Source organism: Pangasianodon hypophthalmus, chromosome 11 (assembly GCF_027358585.1).
Source record: "Pangasianodon hypophthalmus isolate fPanHyp1 chromosome 11, fPanHyp1.pri, whole genome shotgun sequence".
Taxonomy (NCBI): domain Eukaryota; kingdom Metazoa; phylum Chordata; class Actinopteri; order Siluriformes; family Pangasiidae; genus Pangasianodon; species Pangasianodon hypophthalmus.
Window position 1 is genome coordinate 13,002,327 of NC_069720.1, and position 14,868 is coordinate 13,017,194.

General features: G+C 39.4%; 1 protein-coding gene across 2 annotated transcripts; it reads left to right on the plus strand.

Moving 5' to 3' along the window:
• Positions 1 to 665: 665 nt before the first annotated feature.
• safb (scaffold attachment factor B) lies at positions 666 to 14,674 on the plus strand. Of its 2 annotated transcripts, none has more exons than XM_026930491.3 (21): positions 666 to 1,022; positions 4,330 to 4,417; positions 4,504 to 4,568; positions 4,682 to 4,882; positions 4,976 to 5,029; positions 6,187 to 6,223; positions 6,964 to 7,378; positions 7,755 to 7,798; positions 7,889 to 7,986; positions 8,926 to 9,075; positions 9,676 to 9,773; positions 9,852 to 9,895; positions 10,003 to 10,082; positions 11,237 to 11,382; positions 11,472 to 11,765; positions 11,975 to 12,109; positions 12,465 to 12,510; positions 12,870 to 12,973; positions 13,155 to 13,210; positions 13,293 to 13,347; positions 14,027 to 14,674. In XM_026930491.3, exons 1-21 carry the CDS (start codon positions 681 to 683, stop codon positions 14,148 to 14,150), a joined length of 2,676 nt encoding a protein of 891 aa, XP_026786292.3. In that variant the 5' UTR covers positions 666 to 680; the 3' UTR covers positions 14,151 to 14,674. The 2 variants fall into 2 exon arrangements, with proteins under 2 accessions (XP_026786292.3, XP_053094151.1); XM_053238176.1 differs by having other exon boundaries at positions 7,758 to 7,798.
• Positions 14,675 to 14,868: the final 194 nt, after the last annotated feature.

Below are 14,868 nucleotides of genomic sequence, written 5' to 3' on the forward strand. Positions count from 1 at the left end.
GTTTGGACGAAGATAATTACATTCCCCTCCAAAGGTTTTGGAATGGCAAGGCCAAATCTTTTGTTTTTGTTGTACATTGAAGACATTTGGGGTTGAGATCAGTAGATGAATAAGAAATGATAGATGAGAATTTCAGCTTTTATTTCCTGATATTTACATCTAGATGTGTTAAACAACTTGGAACATGGCATCATTGGTGGCAGCTCACCCAATTTTTAGGTGTGCAAAAGTACTGGAACAGACAGTCTTAAAGTAAATTAGAGTAAATAACACTTAATATTTGGTTGGCTATCCCTTGCTTGCAATAACTATCTAATACATAATGGAAGAAAGGGACTGAGTATAGGAAGCCTACTTAGTGATTAGTGGGTTGGGGGTGAGTGGAGGGAGCGTGTATTGGCACAATTTTAGGCAAGATGCGTATGCTACAGGGATAAGAGGTTGGTGATGAGTGAAAGGAGCATATTTAGGTAACTGAGTATAGGAAATGTATATAGTGATGAGAGAGAGGATAGGTACTGAGTAGAGGGTGATTAGTGGGTAGGGGTTGAGTGGAGGGAGCGTATTTTAAACAATGGAAAACTGAGACTGTGTGTAATAAGCAGATTTAGTGATGAGAGTGTAGGACCTGAACAGAGGCAGAACATTTGCACTACATGTGGTAGCTGCACCACTGGAGAATGGAAGGAACGTGTAGCCATTGGACATTGGCGCATGCGCAGTTCTGGTCACCGACGCCATTTTGTCGCGTGCAAGAAATTTTGGAGAGTAGGCTGAACGCTGGCGCCAAGACCAGTCTGAGTCGTTCAAACGCAAAGTTAGACAGCGCAGTTTTATCCCTGAATTTTTCAGTCATGTCTGAAAACACGTCGGCGATAGATTCGGGGGCTGGAGAGGCTCTTGAAGCCGCCGGGGTTCGAAAATTATCGGAGCTGAGAGTCATCGATCTGCGGGCCGAGCTGAAGAAACGAAACCTGGACATCAGCGGGAACAAGAGCATACTGTCAGAGCGCCTCAAAAAGGTGAGACTCCCAAAGCAGGTGCTGCAGACGATGCCAGAGTACAGCTTCTAAATATTTCCTTCAGTTTGGCTTTGTTAATCAGTAACGAATCTAAATCACTGTTTACTAGAACGAGGTTTCTGCTGAACGCGTGCGTGACGAGCGCGACTCACTTTTGGCCGTTGCGCTTTTTTTGCGATTTTTAATGAATTTATTTTTCATTATGTGGTCTTTCTATTTTCTGTTTGTTGTTGTTTTATGTTGCAAAGCATGCTCAACAGCTTGCTAGCAAGACAGTGTGCTAGCTAAGCGGGCTAAAAGGTCCCCGCGCTGTTAGCGTTAGCATTAGCAAAGGCCCGTCTAGTTTTTGGTTTCTACTTTGCCGGCACTATTGTAAGTGCAGCTATTATCTTTATATAAACATTAAAATGACATAGATGCTGGAAAATATGGACATGAGCACCAGTGGTCCAGAATATGAATGTTTTAGTGTTAGTAGCTAGTGTGAGTAGCTTGTAGCTACACTGGCTAGCGACGCGTGCTAACTTCCTGTTTTCTTTGAGGTAATGATGGTTTTGGTCTCTTAAATTTAAAACAAATTAAGTTACAGTTTTGTCGTAAAACTAGTTTATTTCTCATGCACTATGCTAAAATATTGAAACCGTGCAAGCATTGTTATATTTATTTTGGGAAACTAAAGTCACGGTTTAATTAAGTATTTTTGTTGATGCTTCAAAGTACTTCTAAAATATATTTTTGATATTTTACTGTAAATTACTACAAAAGCCTAGGAACATTTTATACTCCTTTATCGCCATTAAATATAACATGTTATTTAACATGTTATTCCAAGAGACATGTGATTACTAACATGAGCTATCCTGAGCCCTGTTCAGGCCGGGTTAGTGTTAGAGTAAGTGGGGTAATGAAATAATTCCCGTCCGAACTGACGTTAGTAACAGTGTTGCCAAGTCTCGCGAGACAAATAAGTAAAGGCAGCTCCAAAAACAAGCCCAGTATTAATAAAGCCTGCTTGGCATTCCTCCTGTGTTTGTATGTGCATGCATGTTGCAGGAGGTCTGCATGGTGAGCATGAATCTCTGCCTTACAGTACCTGAATACTAACCACTCAACCTATCCGGCCTTTCAGTTGTTTATGCTTTTCTCAGGCTCTGATGTACTTTTTGCCATACTTGGACCACTTTGTTGGTGGCATTGCTTCTGGAAATTTACATATGTCTATCTGTGTCTACTATACTAACTATCATCGCTTGGAATGACGTGATTTTTCTGCAATGAGGGCAGCAGAGGGTGGGTTAGGTCCACATGGGGTTTTGTGGGAGGGCGAATTACGCTACAACACTGATGTATTATTGTGAGGCTGTGAGCAGACAGTGTCAGTCAATGCACTGGGGGGAATAAATGTAAAAAAAAAAAGTTGTTTGTCAGATTTGCCTAACAAGCAGCAATATTTTTTTAAAACTGGCCCAAAAAACTGCAACCCATGATATATTTTTTTTCAAATGAAAAAAAAAAGAAGCCCAAAGTCGTGTATTATAAGTGGACTTGGTGACTCTTCCTGATGTCTAGGTAACTTGTCACATGTCCTTTGTAAATCACTCGTACGTTACAGTCGACCTCTGACAACATTAATTCTAGGCGTATTTTTGAAAATTTTATCCTATCCAAATAATACTTTAACTAGCTTTCATTTGTTATAGGTAGGTTTTCCAGAAGCCAAACCTAACCAAACTATGCCATAAAAATATTTTGTGAAGGACAATAGATTTCATAACCTGACCGCATTCGTAATGTTACATGCTTTTAGTGAGCTTTGTTGTTGCTTTTAAATGAGAAGAAATGACAAAATAGTTAGTCACGAACAGAACCTATCATACCGGTTCTGCGCCATAAATGATTCTGTGTATCACGTTGTCAGTTTCTATTAATTTGCACATTAAGCTGCGATTGGTTCAGGCAGTGGTGCTTATTTAGTGACATCACAAATGCTGCCTGAAATAGTTTTATACAGAAGTGAAAAATTCAACAAATGCTGTTTAACAACATTGACTCAATTACCAATTTATAAAATGCAACCATTAGGGCTGCACGATATTGAAGAAAAATGTGATGTGCAGTCTATAAATAATTCTATATGCGGTACGATAATGCAGTGAGTGTGTAAAATTGATGCAAATTATATTTATATTTTCAAAAACTGAAAATGACATAACCAACATACGCGTTTCATGTTTTTTTGAGGAAAAGAAAGCATTCTCTGCTATCTGCGTCGCCCTAAAACTCTCTTTTTGTAATTTTTTGAAGTATTAAAGTCATTCGGTTATCGCAAGCCCTTGCGATATGCATATCACGATATTTATATTTGCAGTATTTAGATTTCGATATATTGTGCAGCTCTAGTGGCCATTGAAAAGGATACATTTAAAAATGTTTTAATTTCATGGCTTGCATTTAAAATAAATAAAGAGACAAGTGGTCATTCATTAATAGTTTGCCATCTCTAATCATATCTCTCATTTGGGTTAACTCTCTTTTATTGTTTGTGACTAATTTGCATAATTTGATAAATACTAATGGTAGTTGGCAGTAATGCTGTTTTTTGTTCTAGGTTAATTAATGTCCTCAGAGCATGTAATGAACTTCCAATTAACAAGACTTTACTGCAGAGTTTAATCAGTAACTTTTAGCCATTTTGGGAACCATTGGCCATTTTGGGAATTTTGCACTGAATGGAATCAGGGTCTGTGTTTCGAGGAGAAAGGGGGTTGATTGAGAGTGCTCAATCATAGCCATATGTTTCATCCACGCACCGAAGTCTCAAAAATGAACATGAATTGCGCGCAGCGTGTAGACCCTGGTGAGTTAGTGGAAAGGAAGTGTTTGTCTCAGTGTTCACTTCTCACAGTGGTCTCACATATGACAGTTCACTGATACTTCTCTGCATGTTCAGATCAGCCGCCTTCATGCTCTCTGTTAAAGATGCCTTTTAAACGGTGTACTCTACATTTATGTTTATGCTGGAAATTTTCTGATGTTTTAATGAGTTGACTGGAAGATATTGAATCCATAGAGGCAGTGATGGAAACATGAGCAAAACACTTAAGCAAAGGTTTGGCAAAAAAAAAAAGAAAGAAAGAAAGAAACCCACACAAAATTCCATTTTTTTTTCGATCTGCAGAGATTTTTGGTGAACCTTCATTTAATTATTAGCTACACTAGCCTAATAAATTCGTTGTACGATGAAAATTGTGGACATTTGATTTCTTGCTGTCTACTGAGGGAATAAAGGTAAAAATTTTTGTTGCAGGCCATTGAGGAGGAAGGAGGCAATCCTGATGAAATAGTGGTTCAGCTTGAAATCACTCCTAAGAAAACACCCAGGAGAACTCCTAAAGGTAAAATTTGCAATTTGTTTTGTTTGTAGTAATAAAAAGTTGATTTAGCTGTGATTAGTGTTTACTTATTACACCACTTTTTATAGGGAAGAGAGCAGAAGCAGATGAATCAGAGGACTGTGCACTGGAAGAGGAGTCTGTCGATGGCCAGGTGCTTTTTATTGCGCAAATCATCAATATAACTGAACAAAACAGCAGTAACAAAAGTGAAAATCTCATGCCCTTTAACGAGCAACTAACATGAGCTGACTTTCTGTTCTCCAGGACGATGGTGATGCACATGGAGAGAGCGTTCATGACATGGACATCATGGACATGAATGTTCTGGATGAAGCCGATATCGATAACAGCATGATGGCCGAAGACGATGAATATTACGAGAATGACCTTCTGAACACGTTTTCGAATGAAAACAATGCAGAAGACTTTGCAGATTCTGATGCACTCAAATCTGAGTCAGAAGAGGTGGGTGTTTCGAATAAGGCTGTGGGTATGACTTAACCATAGACGCTCATATATTTGAAATAAAAATTGACTGACTTGATATGCTTGCGTTAGGATATGGAAACTAAAGATGCAGACTCAGAAGATCACCAGAAACCGGATACTCAGGTACTAAAGTGGCATATCAACTCTAAGGGCCTTTTCACACGTATTATTTCCTTGTCTGAGTAAGAGAAAAATTGATTCTTTGGGTTCTTTTGCTGTTTTTTTTTCTCTTTTTGTTTCATGCTGCACAGAATTAAAGGAACTAAAAAAGAACACTTTTGGCAAGGGGCACGTAGGGCTGAAAACATCCTCATAAACCTTCTTTTATTAATTAGACAGGAAAACAAGCAAGCCTTTGTTAAGTGTGTTAGAAATTGCAAATACATAAATCGAAATTATCTAACCATGAATAATAATAATAAACTTTATTTTATATATACCCCTTTAAAAAGGCCTCTCAAGGCGCTTTACATGAGTATATAACAATAATAGTAATAACAATAATTTAATAACAAAACAAAGTAATCAAATAAAAGCAATCCTGAAAAAATAAGTTTTGAGAGAAGATTTAGATGTACTAAGAGATTGGACTTCTCGAAGATCAGATGGAAGGGAGTTCCACAGTTTTGGAGCGTAAGATGAGAAGGCCCTATCACCCATAGTATGCAAACGAGTCTGAGGGACAGTTAAAGACCAGAGTTGGAGGAGCGGAGATCATGTTTTGGGGTGTAATGGGTTAAAAGCTCGGTCAAATACTGGGGAGCCAAACCATGCAATGCCTTGTAAGTAAGCATAAGAATTTTAAAATCTACACAAAACCTGACAGGGAGCCAGTGCAAGGATTCCAGAAGACATGAAGACATTGTTAGATAATTATATAAATAACTTGTTTTACATCTTGTGTTCCATATCCACTGTTTATCTAAATCTCCAGAACACAAGGCATTTCTGTAGCACTGCAGCTCTGTCCTTTGGTGCAGTTACTCAAAACACACAAAACACACAACATGTTCGATTCACTTTCTGCAGTTGAGTCGAATCAGAAATATCTCTGTATTTCACTTTCTCACTGCAGTCGAGTTCACTTGGGAGCAGACAGACCACCTTGGTCAGCCTCTCTCGGTTGTTTTGGTGTGCACCTGAGTGTGATTGCTGTGCTCTCACCTGTCTAAAGAACTGCATGTAGGGGGAGAGCACACCAGGGTTCCATTCAAACATATGTGAAAGCTGCGTGTGTTTTGTTACTGCTTAATACTTATCGCTTCTGTTTTATTTTGTAGGGATCTGATCCACAGGAGGAACGTGAATACATGACAGGTACTGACTGTATGGAGGTGTTTAACACCTTAATAATTTCAGGGTGAATTTTAAAGCTCGATTAGCAGTTAATAATTCCTCCTAATCCTGACAAAGAGACTGGAAATCTAGAGGTTACTGGCTTTGTGTGCAAGTTAACTCCATTCAGAGTGTGTTAGGAAAAATTGAGTATTCAGAAAATGCTTTTTGCTAAACAAGCTTATGCGCAGAGCCAGTAACGATTAGTGGTTAGTTAGTAGCAATGTCTTGCTAGCTTTTGCAGGTGCAGTTCAGTTTCTGCCTAAAGAAGACATCAGAAGAGAAAATGAAGAAATGGATCACATTGAAGCAAAATCACATATAGGACTCAATGTTTGTTTTATGGAGATTCACTAAATGGACCAATTGCTTGATTCAAAAGAAAAAAATGGCTTTTTAAAGGCAGCACAAAAGTCTCCATCTTCTCTATCACGGACACTTGAACTGCAAAACAAATCACCAACGATGGACACTCGGGATCTGTGTGCTGCCCATGTGGCTTTCCACACGCTTGGCATCAGGTGAAACTTAACAAGAGTCGACTTTTAGCCAGGAAACGGGTTGCTTTTTCACTCACTCTGGTTTTTCCAGTCTCTTTCTAGGCTTAACTAACTGTCTTATGTGAAGCAGTGGGTGGCGTCCTAGTCCAGTTCCACGCTAACCAATGCAATGTCTCAGAAGTGATTAAACTCTGTGCCATTCTATTCCTGTTACATCCGTAGAAAGTGAGAAAGTAGCCGGGTGTTGTATATCAGAGCCACTTAACGAGGAGCTGACTGAAGAGGAGAACGCTTCACTGTGGGATGATTCTCGCAAGGAAGAGGAGGACAATGTGTCCAACCTCGGTAAAGCCGAGGAGGCCGGCAATGTGGAAGGAGACATTGACGCCTCAGAGCAAAGTGAAGTCCAACCGCCATGTGAGGACCAACAAGGCGTTAAGGACAATTCGCCGGGTGCCGAGAGCACCTCCGCTCAGGCTGCTAACGCAAATGAAACGGGCTTGCACAAAATCGAAAGCGCCGATTCAGAAAGCGTGGCGAAGGCCGAGGGGACCAAGGAAGACACGAAGACTGAAGAGAGTGCTGCAGAATCTTCAGAAGTGAAAGAGTCCTCAGTAGAGGGTGGTGATCAGAAAAGGTTTGTTGTTTTCTGTCTACTAGAACAAAAAATGGCTGTTAGAATCTTGTTACTTTGGCTCCTTTGTTAACAAGTTTGGGTGCTCTTGGGGAGGTGTAATGGACTGCGCATTTCGTCCTTCATTTTATTTTTGTCACCCCCCCATTCCCCCCTTCTCCCTCTTGTTAACTATTTAAACGGTTTGATTGCCATCTAAGACGCCTTAGTGGCATGCTTACAGAAATTTTCTCAAGTTGTAGAGTCCACATTTAAGTAGTTTGTTCACTACCCGAGGCTGTGTCCTGACCAGGTGGGTATTTTTTTAAGCTCCAGTGTATTCACATGCATTACCTTTTTGAAATATTTCAATTTTTTTCTTTCTTTTCTTTTTCTCCAGCAGTGATGAAAAATCAAGTAAGCCTGACTCAAAAGATGACAAAGGTAAATAAATTGGATTTGTAGAAATACACCCATTAATGAAATTACAGTATGTTTGATAAAAGGATGGTGTGCTTTATCCAATGTGAACAGGTGGTGCTGCAAGTAGTGGAAGGAACCTGTGGGTCAGCGGCCTCTCGTCAACCACAAGAGCGACTGATCTGAAGAATCTGTTCAGCAAATATGGCAAGGTTTGTTTTGTTCCCACAACTTGGGAGCAAAATAGTTTATTGCATTTTATCACTTAATCATTGTGCATTATAAGCTCATGTATGTTTTTTTATTCCTTTAATCAAATGTAGGGGTGGGCAATATGACAGAAATATAACATTATGACATTTGAAGACATTTCTAGTGTACTTGATACGCTAACTCCTAGCTGAATCCTAGCCTAGAATAAATCTTTAGAAATGAGTTTTTCTGCCACTGTGATTAATAGGGGAGAGAGAGTAATGCCATCCCTCCCACTCAGAGAGCAAGGAAAACTTTGCTCTATTGGACTCAGGGCCATGGATGGCTGTGGCATCCTCAGGATTCAAACTCCCATTTTTGTCAGTTTATAGTTACATTTAATGACGTGGAATGACTGCAGAACAAGTTAGTTATGACTTGTTATTGCAACTATAACCTGTTCCTTCACCAGCCTCTCTCTCTGTTTTTTTTTTTTTTTTTTTTTTTTTTTCCTCCCCTCTTTTGAAGTTAATATGACAAAAAACATGTTTCATGTTGGCTAGAAACTGCAAAGACTTTGCTGCGTCAGGAAACTTAGAAAGCACAGACACTTGAGACTCCTTCCATAAATAAATAAATGTCACTTTACAGAAAACTTCACGTTACTATAGCGCATTAGAATCAGTGCGTTAATATAAACCTGCGATTTGCAGCTGCACTACTGTAAGAGCTGCTCTTATAGAAATTGACCACCACCTTCTGACCAATCTGAATCCAGAATTCAACATTGCTGTGGTATAAAATAGTATATTTTAACACCCAATCAGCTATTTGTTACTGTTAGTAACAACGGAGTCTGTGGGTCCCACTGGAGAATTAAGGATATTTCGTAAATGAGCCTAGATGATGGGTGGTGTTTAAGTTCTCTGCACTGATTTGATTTTCTTGTGAATTTGTAGGTGGTGGGTGCTAAAGTGGTGACGAACGCTCGGAGCCCAGGAGCTCGTTGTTACGGTTTCGTGACAATGTGCTCTACAGAGGAGGCCACCAAGTGCATTGACCACCTGCACCGGACCGAGCTGCATGGCCGCATGATCTCTGTAGAGAGGGTGAGTGCACTTTTACTGCACCTTGTACCCTCTTTTGTGCTTGGACACATACTTACTGCGTCGTGTTGAATATGAATGATGTATACAAGATGTCACTATGATAAATTGTGTCATGATTATCTTGTGTAACCTATGAAACTTAAAATTAGTTGATTCAGTATTTTTATTTTATTTTTTTACGCATAATTTTCGCAAAGTTTTGGAACCCATTTCCAGTGAACCTTTGTCAAAAAAAAAAAAAGTGATTAAAAAAAATTACAGCTAAATATATTTTTTACTGGAGTTTATTACTTGCCCTAGCTTTACTAACATCATTTTTACATTACTATTTTAATTTTAATTACCATGTTATTTTAATTGTTGTACTTTATTATTATTTTTTTAGTTTTACTCAGTTTTATACACTCCTCTACATTTTATTTATATATTTTTAGTTTTTTTGTATTTTATGTCATTTTGCCACTGGTGTTTATTGCATTTTTATTTTCCTACTTTACTATTTTATTTTGACTATTTTCTTTCATTTTTACTGCATTTTAAATATATGAAAAATGCTATATAAATAAAGGTTGTTCTTATTAAATTTTTTCCCCTATGTAGGCCAAGAATGAACCGGCTGGGAAGAAACCTGCAGACAGAAGCGACACTAAGAAGACAAGCAGTGACAGGAGACACTCGTCAGAGTCCAAGACTGAAAAGTGAGACATGTGTTCATTTCACTAAAGTGGTGTAGGATGAATGAGCAGAGTTTTACCATGGTGTCTTGTCTTTTGTAGATCTGATAGCAAGGATGAGAAAACTGAAGGCTCAGATGATAAAGGTGAGTAGAAAAGTCAGCTAATTGTGGCAGTTTATTTTCCACATCTCTAAAGATGTGAGATGAAATTGGTGTATTTGGGTATCACAGTGGCTGTTTTTGTGTCGCAGCTGCTGGGGAGAGGACCGTCGTCATGGACAAATCAAAAGGAGAGCCTGTTATCAGCGTCAAAACCAAGAGCAAGGAGCGGGTAAATGACTTGTCTGTGTTTCTGAGACACTTTATTTATTTATTTAAAACATTCTCTTGCTGAATTAAGAAAGCACAGGAAGAGCAGTGACCAGATTTCTAGGCTATAAGGTCTGCAGCAGGTTACATATAGTGAAACGTCACCACTTGATTGATTATTTGCTAATACAAAACTAAGTTTTACGGGAAAGGAGCAGTAACACCAAATATGACTGCGTTTGTCTGGCAAAAAAAAGCAGTAATAATGTGGGAATGAGACAAGTTGATGCCACTTTGTGGTGAGTTGAACTTTATCCTTCAGAAACTTTGGAAATGTGAGCAGATTTTGGATAATTAGGATAATTTTGGATAACTAGCAGTCCTATTGGACTTGATATATTTTTTCAATGTTGCTTGTTGCTCACAGTTTCTAGCTAAGTTTTTTCCTAAATCACAAGATTGCCTATAATTGCCTTTTTTATTTATTTATTTATTTATTTAGAGCAATTGACTATCTTTAACAAATTAGCATTATTCATGTGCCATCATCTGTGATTTATCTGTGTAGCATTTATGATTTTTGACATGCCGCTTTGGTGGTTCAGGAGCCACGTGAAAAAAAGAACAAAATAAAAAGAAAAAATTCGCCCAACGGAAAAGCCGATTCACTGAAGGGGAAAGGACTTGCTTTGCTCCGAGTTTTACTTTGAGCCGATTTTATCTAGGTGATTTCACAAGGCTTCATGCTGTAAGCCAGTATTAAACAAGAGGGCAGGGCTGTGTTCACTATGATCACTTAAGTAATGTATGGACTTTTGCTTGCTTTTTTCTTACTTTTGCTTGGTACATATCTAAAAAAAAAAAAAAAGTTAGATGCCTCACATCTGCTGACATACCAGAAGTTTTTGTGGTAGAAATGTTTTTTTTTTTTTTTTTTTTTTTTTTTTTCCCCTCTGACTTTTAGGATTTTCTTGTTTGCAGTTTTCAGCTCTGCAGCAGATTAAAGAGGAACAAAATGTAAACAACAGAACAGCAATATATAAAATGAATTCCCACTGCTGTATAATGACTTGTTGGATGTGACAGAGTTGGCTTGAATGTTGTTAGAAGGTCATTAAAAGATTTTTATATTTGTTCTGGGTTACTCTTCCACATGAGTATTTGTGCTTTTTGCAGAGCACTAAGAGTCGTGACCGCAAGTCGCCGAGCCGAGAGAGAAAGGACATCCTTTCATTTGATCAAATCAAAGAGCAAAGAGAGCGCGAGAGGCAGAGGCAACGCGAGAGAGAGATCCGAGAAGTGGAGAGACGCAGGCACTCTGGGTATGCATCCACACATGCGCACACCCAGGGATCATTGTTTGCGTGTAAGATTGTTAGTTTGTAACCGTTTGCATATCGTTGTTGTGCAGCGGTGACCGTGACAGTCGCAGCGAGCGTGAGCGCATCCGTCTGTTCCGCGAACGTGAGGAGCGTGAGAGACTGATGCGCAAGCGTAACTGGCTGGAGGTAGAGAAGCAGCGGCTGGACGCCGATCGTATGGAGCGGGAGTTCCTGGAGCGTGAGCGCTTGCGAGTGGAGTATGAGCGCCGACGTGAGCAGGAGCGAATTCACAGAGAGCGTGAGGAGCTGCGTAGACAGCAGGAGCAGCTTCGCTACGAACAGGAGCGCCGTCCACTCAAGAGACCCTACGACATGGACAGCAGGTACTCTGATCACAATTCAGTAAATGCTTTGAGTAGCTGTATTATAGCAGAGCATACTTAGTTACGTGTGTGTGTATATAAAAAAATATATAATTTTATTTATTTATTTATAACCTCAATTTCATATATGTACATTTGTATATCTAATAAGGTTTAATATTAATATCTGAAGTAGTAAATGATCTTTCGGTGTGTTGTGCTGCTCACAGGAAAGATGAGTGGCCGGTAAAGAGGATGCCCATGGATGACCGATATGGACGCTCAGATTTTGGTCGTCAGGATCGCTACCAAGATTTCGACCACCGAGACCGCAGCCGCTACCAGGATGACATGTTTATGGACAGGTAGGTCCTGCTGTGCTCTTATTTATTTATTTACTTACTTACTTACTTACCAACCAACCAACCAACCAACCATTAAGACATAGATACACTACGTGTCTGATACAACAAAATGGCTTCTGATGAGGGTACAGTTACAATAACTTGATTAATAAAAATAACATGCTGTATTAATCAGCTTCAGTCTGGGAGGAGTAACTCCACTTTTTCACACCACAACGTTACTGTTGATTTTTTATTAGTATTATTTTTATAAATAGCAGCGTACCTCCTAGTGGTTTATTCCTTGCTTAATATATAATTACTACAAACATCAATGACTTTGTTATTGATCTGGATGTTTTTGTTTTTGCTTTAGGCGAGATGGTCCCAGAGGAGGCATGCCTGCAGACAGAGACGGCCAGGTAAAAATATTCTCCTATTAAATAAGTTAATGATTGCTAATAACCTAGCACAGACTGTAGGTGGCACTGCATGGCTGACAAAATTGCTTTACATAAATAACATGCATTGCCTCAGGGCCTTTTTCCTACACTGACAGGACTGTGTGATTTGACAGATTTACATTAGGTGGCTAAATTAGGACATGCAAGCCTAAATATTTAACTTTTAGAACTTTGGGAATGTTGTAATGAAATCTGTAAATCAAGTACATGTGCATTTAGTTAGAGCACTAACTACATAAAGAGTGTAAGTTTGTGTGAAATTGTTGTGTTCTCATCTCTCTCTCTCTCTCTCTCTCTCTCTCTCTCTCTCTCTGCAGCACTTCTCTGATCGGGACCGGCACAACAGAGACTCTCGGGATAACTGGAGTGGAGGTGGTTATGACAAGCGGCCAATGAATGCCCCAAGGCCGGTCCCTGGCAGGTAAAACAGCACCTCACTCAGATCTTTCATGTAATGCACAGGGATGGACAAATCATATTTGATATTCATTTTTTTTAAATGTTAATAATGAATATAGTGATGGATAAGTGCAGTACTTGTTAGATTTTAGCTAGTAGATTCAGATTAGAGCCTGTTGTAAATTGCTTTCTTGTTGGCACAGAGATGGCCGAGACTGGGAGCCTGGGCGTAAGATGGACGGAGACAGACCCTGGCAAGGTACATGCAGCTTCATTTACTCTCTAAACCTATACAGAGATGATGGGGAATCTCTTTTAATGTAACCCCTCCTCTCTTCCAGGAGCAGACCGGGGCATGCCAGGCCAGGGTCACATGACCCGAGGAGGAATGGCTGGGTAAGAGATGGCTTCCTGTTTGTAGGCCTCAACGGTCTGCTTTTTTGCTTTGTTTGGGGGTAGCAGACCTGCTAATCTCTACACATTTTGTGTAGGAGCTCCACATTCTGCGTATGCTGGTATGAGTTATCACTCAAATATTCCCAGAGAGTCTTCCCCCAAGAAAGAAAAAAGGGCTGAAAATTTTGGCAGATTAAAAAAAAGATTAAATAGCAGTGCGCAGATGCATTCAAACAGCGTGATCAAAGCAGTTGCGGTAGAAATTGGAGTATGCATATATACTGGGGGTTTTACGGTAACCATCAGGCATTTGAGAGGAAAATGGCTGCCGCTTATCTGTTTTGGTTGAAATATAAACACCAGAAAAGTTTACATGCATACTTTTTCCTGGAATTGGAAAAGAAAGTGTGTACATCTATGTGAATTTTGTACATACACTTGTGTGTGTGTGTCTGTGTAAAGTATGTAAAGTATGTGAACTTTTCTAGGAATGTAAAACGTAAAACTCCGTGTATACTCTCACTCCAGTTTGTGGAGCTCTGCATTATTCTTGTTTGGGGATGGCAGGTCTGGGTTAGTTGTAATACTTATGCTTTGCACAAATTAGCAAATAAGTACCTTGCATAAAACTCTCGGTCATTGGCAGTGTAAATATTAACACTTCTGTACCTGTACTCAGCCGGGGTGGATACATGCAGACCGGGACGTCCCAGTCTCTATCTGGAACCATGAACCGACAGAATCAGATGATGCAGGGAGGCGGCGGCATGCAGGGGGCCGGAGCTTTCGGCCGCCGTTACTGATCCACTTTTCCTCCTTTCAGCCTTTTTTTTTATACATAATTGTGATCTCGCAGCTTGTATATAGCTTCTAAAGCTTTGTAAATTTGTTCAGCTTTTTAAAGATGCTTTCTGTTGGCCCTATAAAGACTGACTAAACTATTACAAAGTACAATATGTCAAGTTTTATGTTTTGTTTTTCCCCTCAAGTTCACAATTTTTAGAATGTCTTGGTTTTTCTAATGCTCAGGAATGTTGTGAGAAGCTGAAATCGTGCTGCAGACAAGGCGAGTTTCAGTGAAGTCTTCACATTTTTGTTTTATTTAAATGGATACAGACGTGATTTTTCTTTAGGTCATGTTACGTGGAATTGTTCCTCAACCCTTGTAGTCAAGTGAATTGCGTTTGTAATGTTAACAGATGGCGCTGTTGTGTTGTTCTTATTTCCTTAGGACAACTCCTGTAACATTCTTACAATCGTGACTGTGTGCATGCTCAACATTTTTCCCCCCGGTTGATGAGTGAATAAAGTTGTTTCGTAAAACACACTTGGTCCAATCTGGTCTGTTTTTAGTGTGTATATATGTGTGTGTCTGTGTGTGTCTTGTGTGTGTCTGTGTGTGTGTGTCTGTGTGTGTGTGTGTGTGTGTGTGTGTGTGTGTGTGTGTGTGAAACATTTTAGAGTAATAAATACTGGATTTCTTATTTTCATGAGTAGCTTATGTATCAGTGGCATGCTTAA

Excerpts from the sequence above, each read along its gene's own strand:
- safb (XM_026930491.3), top strand. The coding sequence starts at position 681 with ATGGAAGGAACGTGTAGCCATTGGACATTGGCGCATGCGCAGTTCTGG. Across the intron at positions 4,418-4,503 it reads ACCCAGGAGAACTCCTAAAG|GGAAGAGAGCAGAAGCAGAT; the intron begins GTAAAATTTGCA and ends CACTTTTTATAG. Across the intron at positions 9,076-9,675 it reads GCATGATCTCTGTAGAGAGG|GCCAAGAATGAACCGGCTGG; the intron begins GTGAGTGCACTT and ends TCCCCTATGTAG.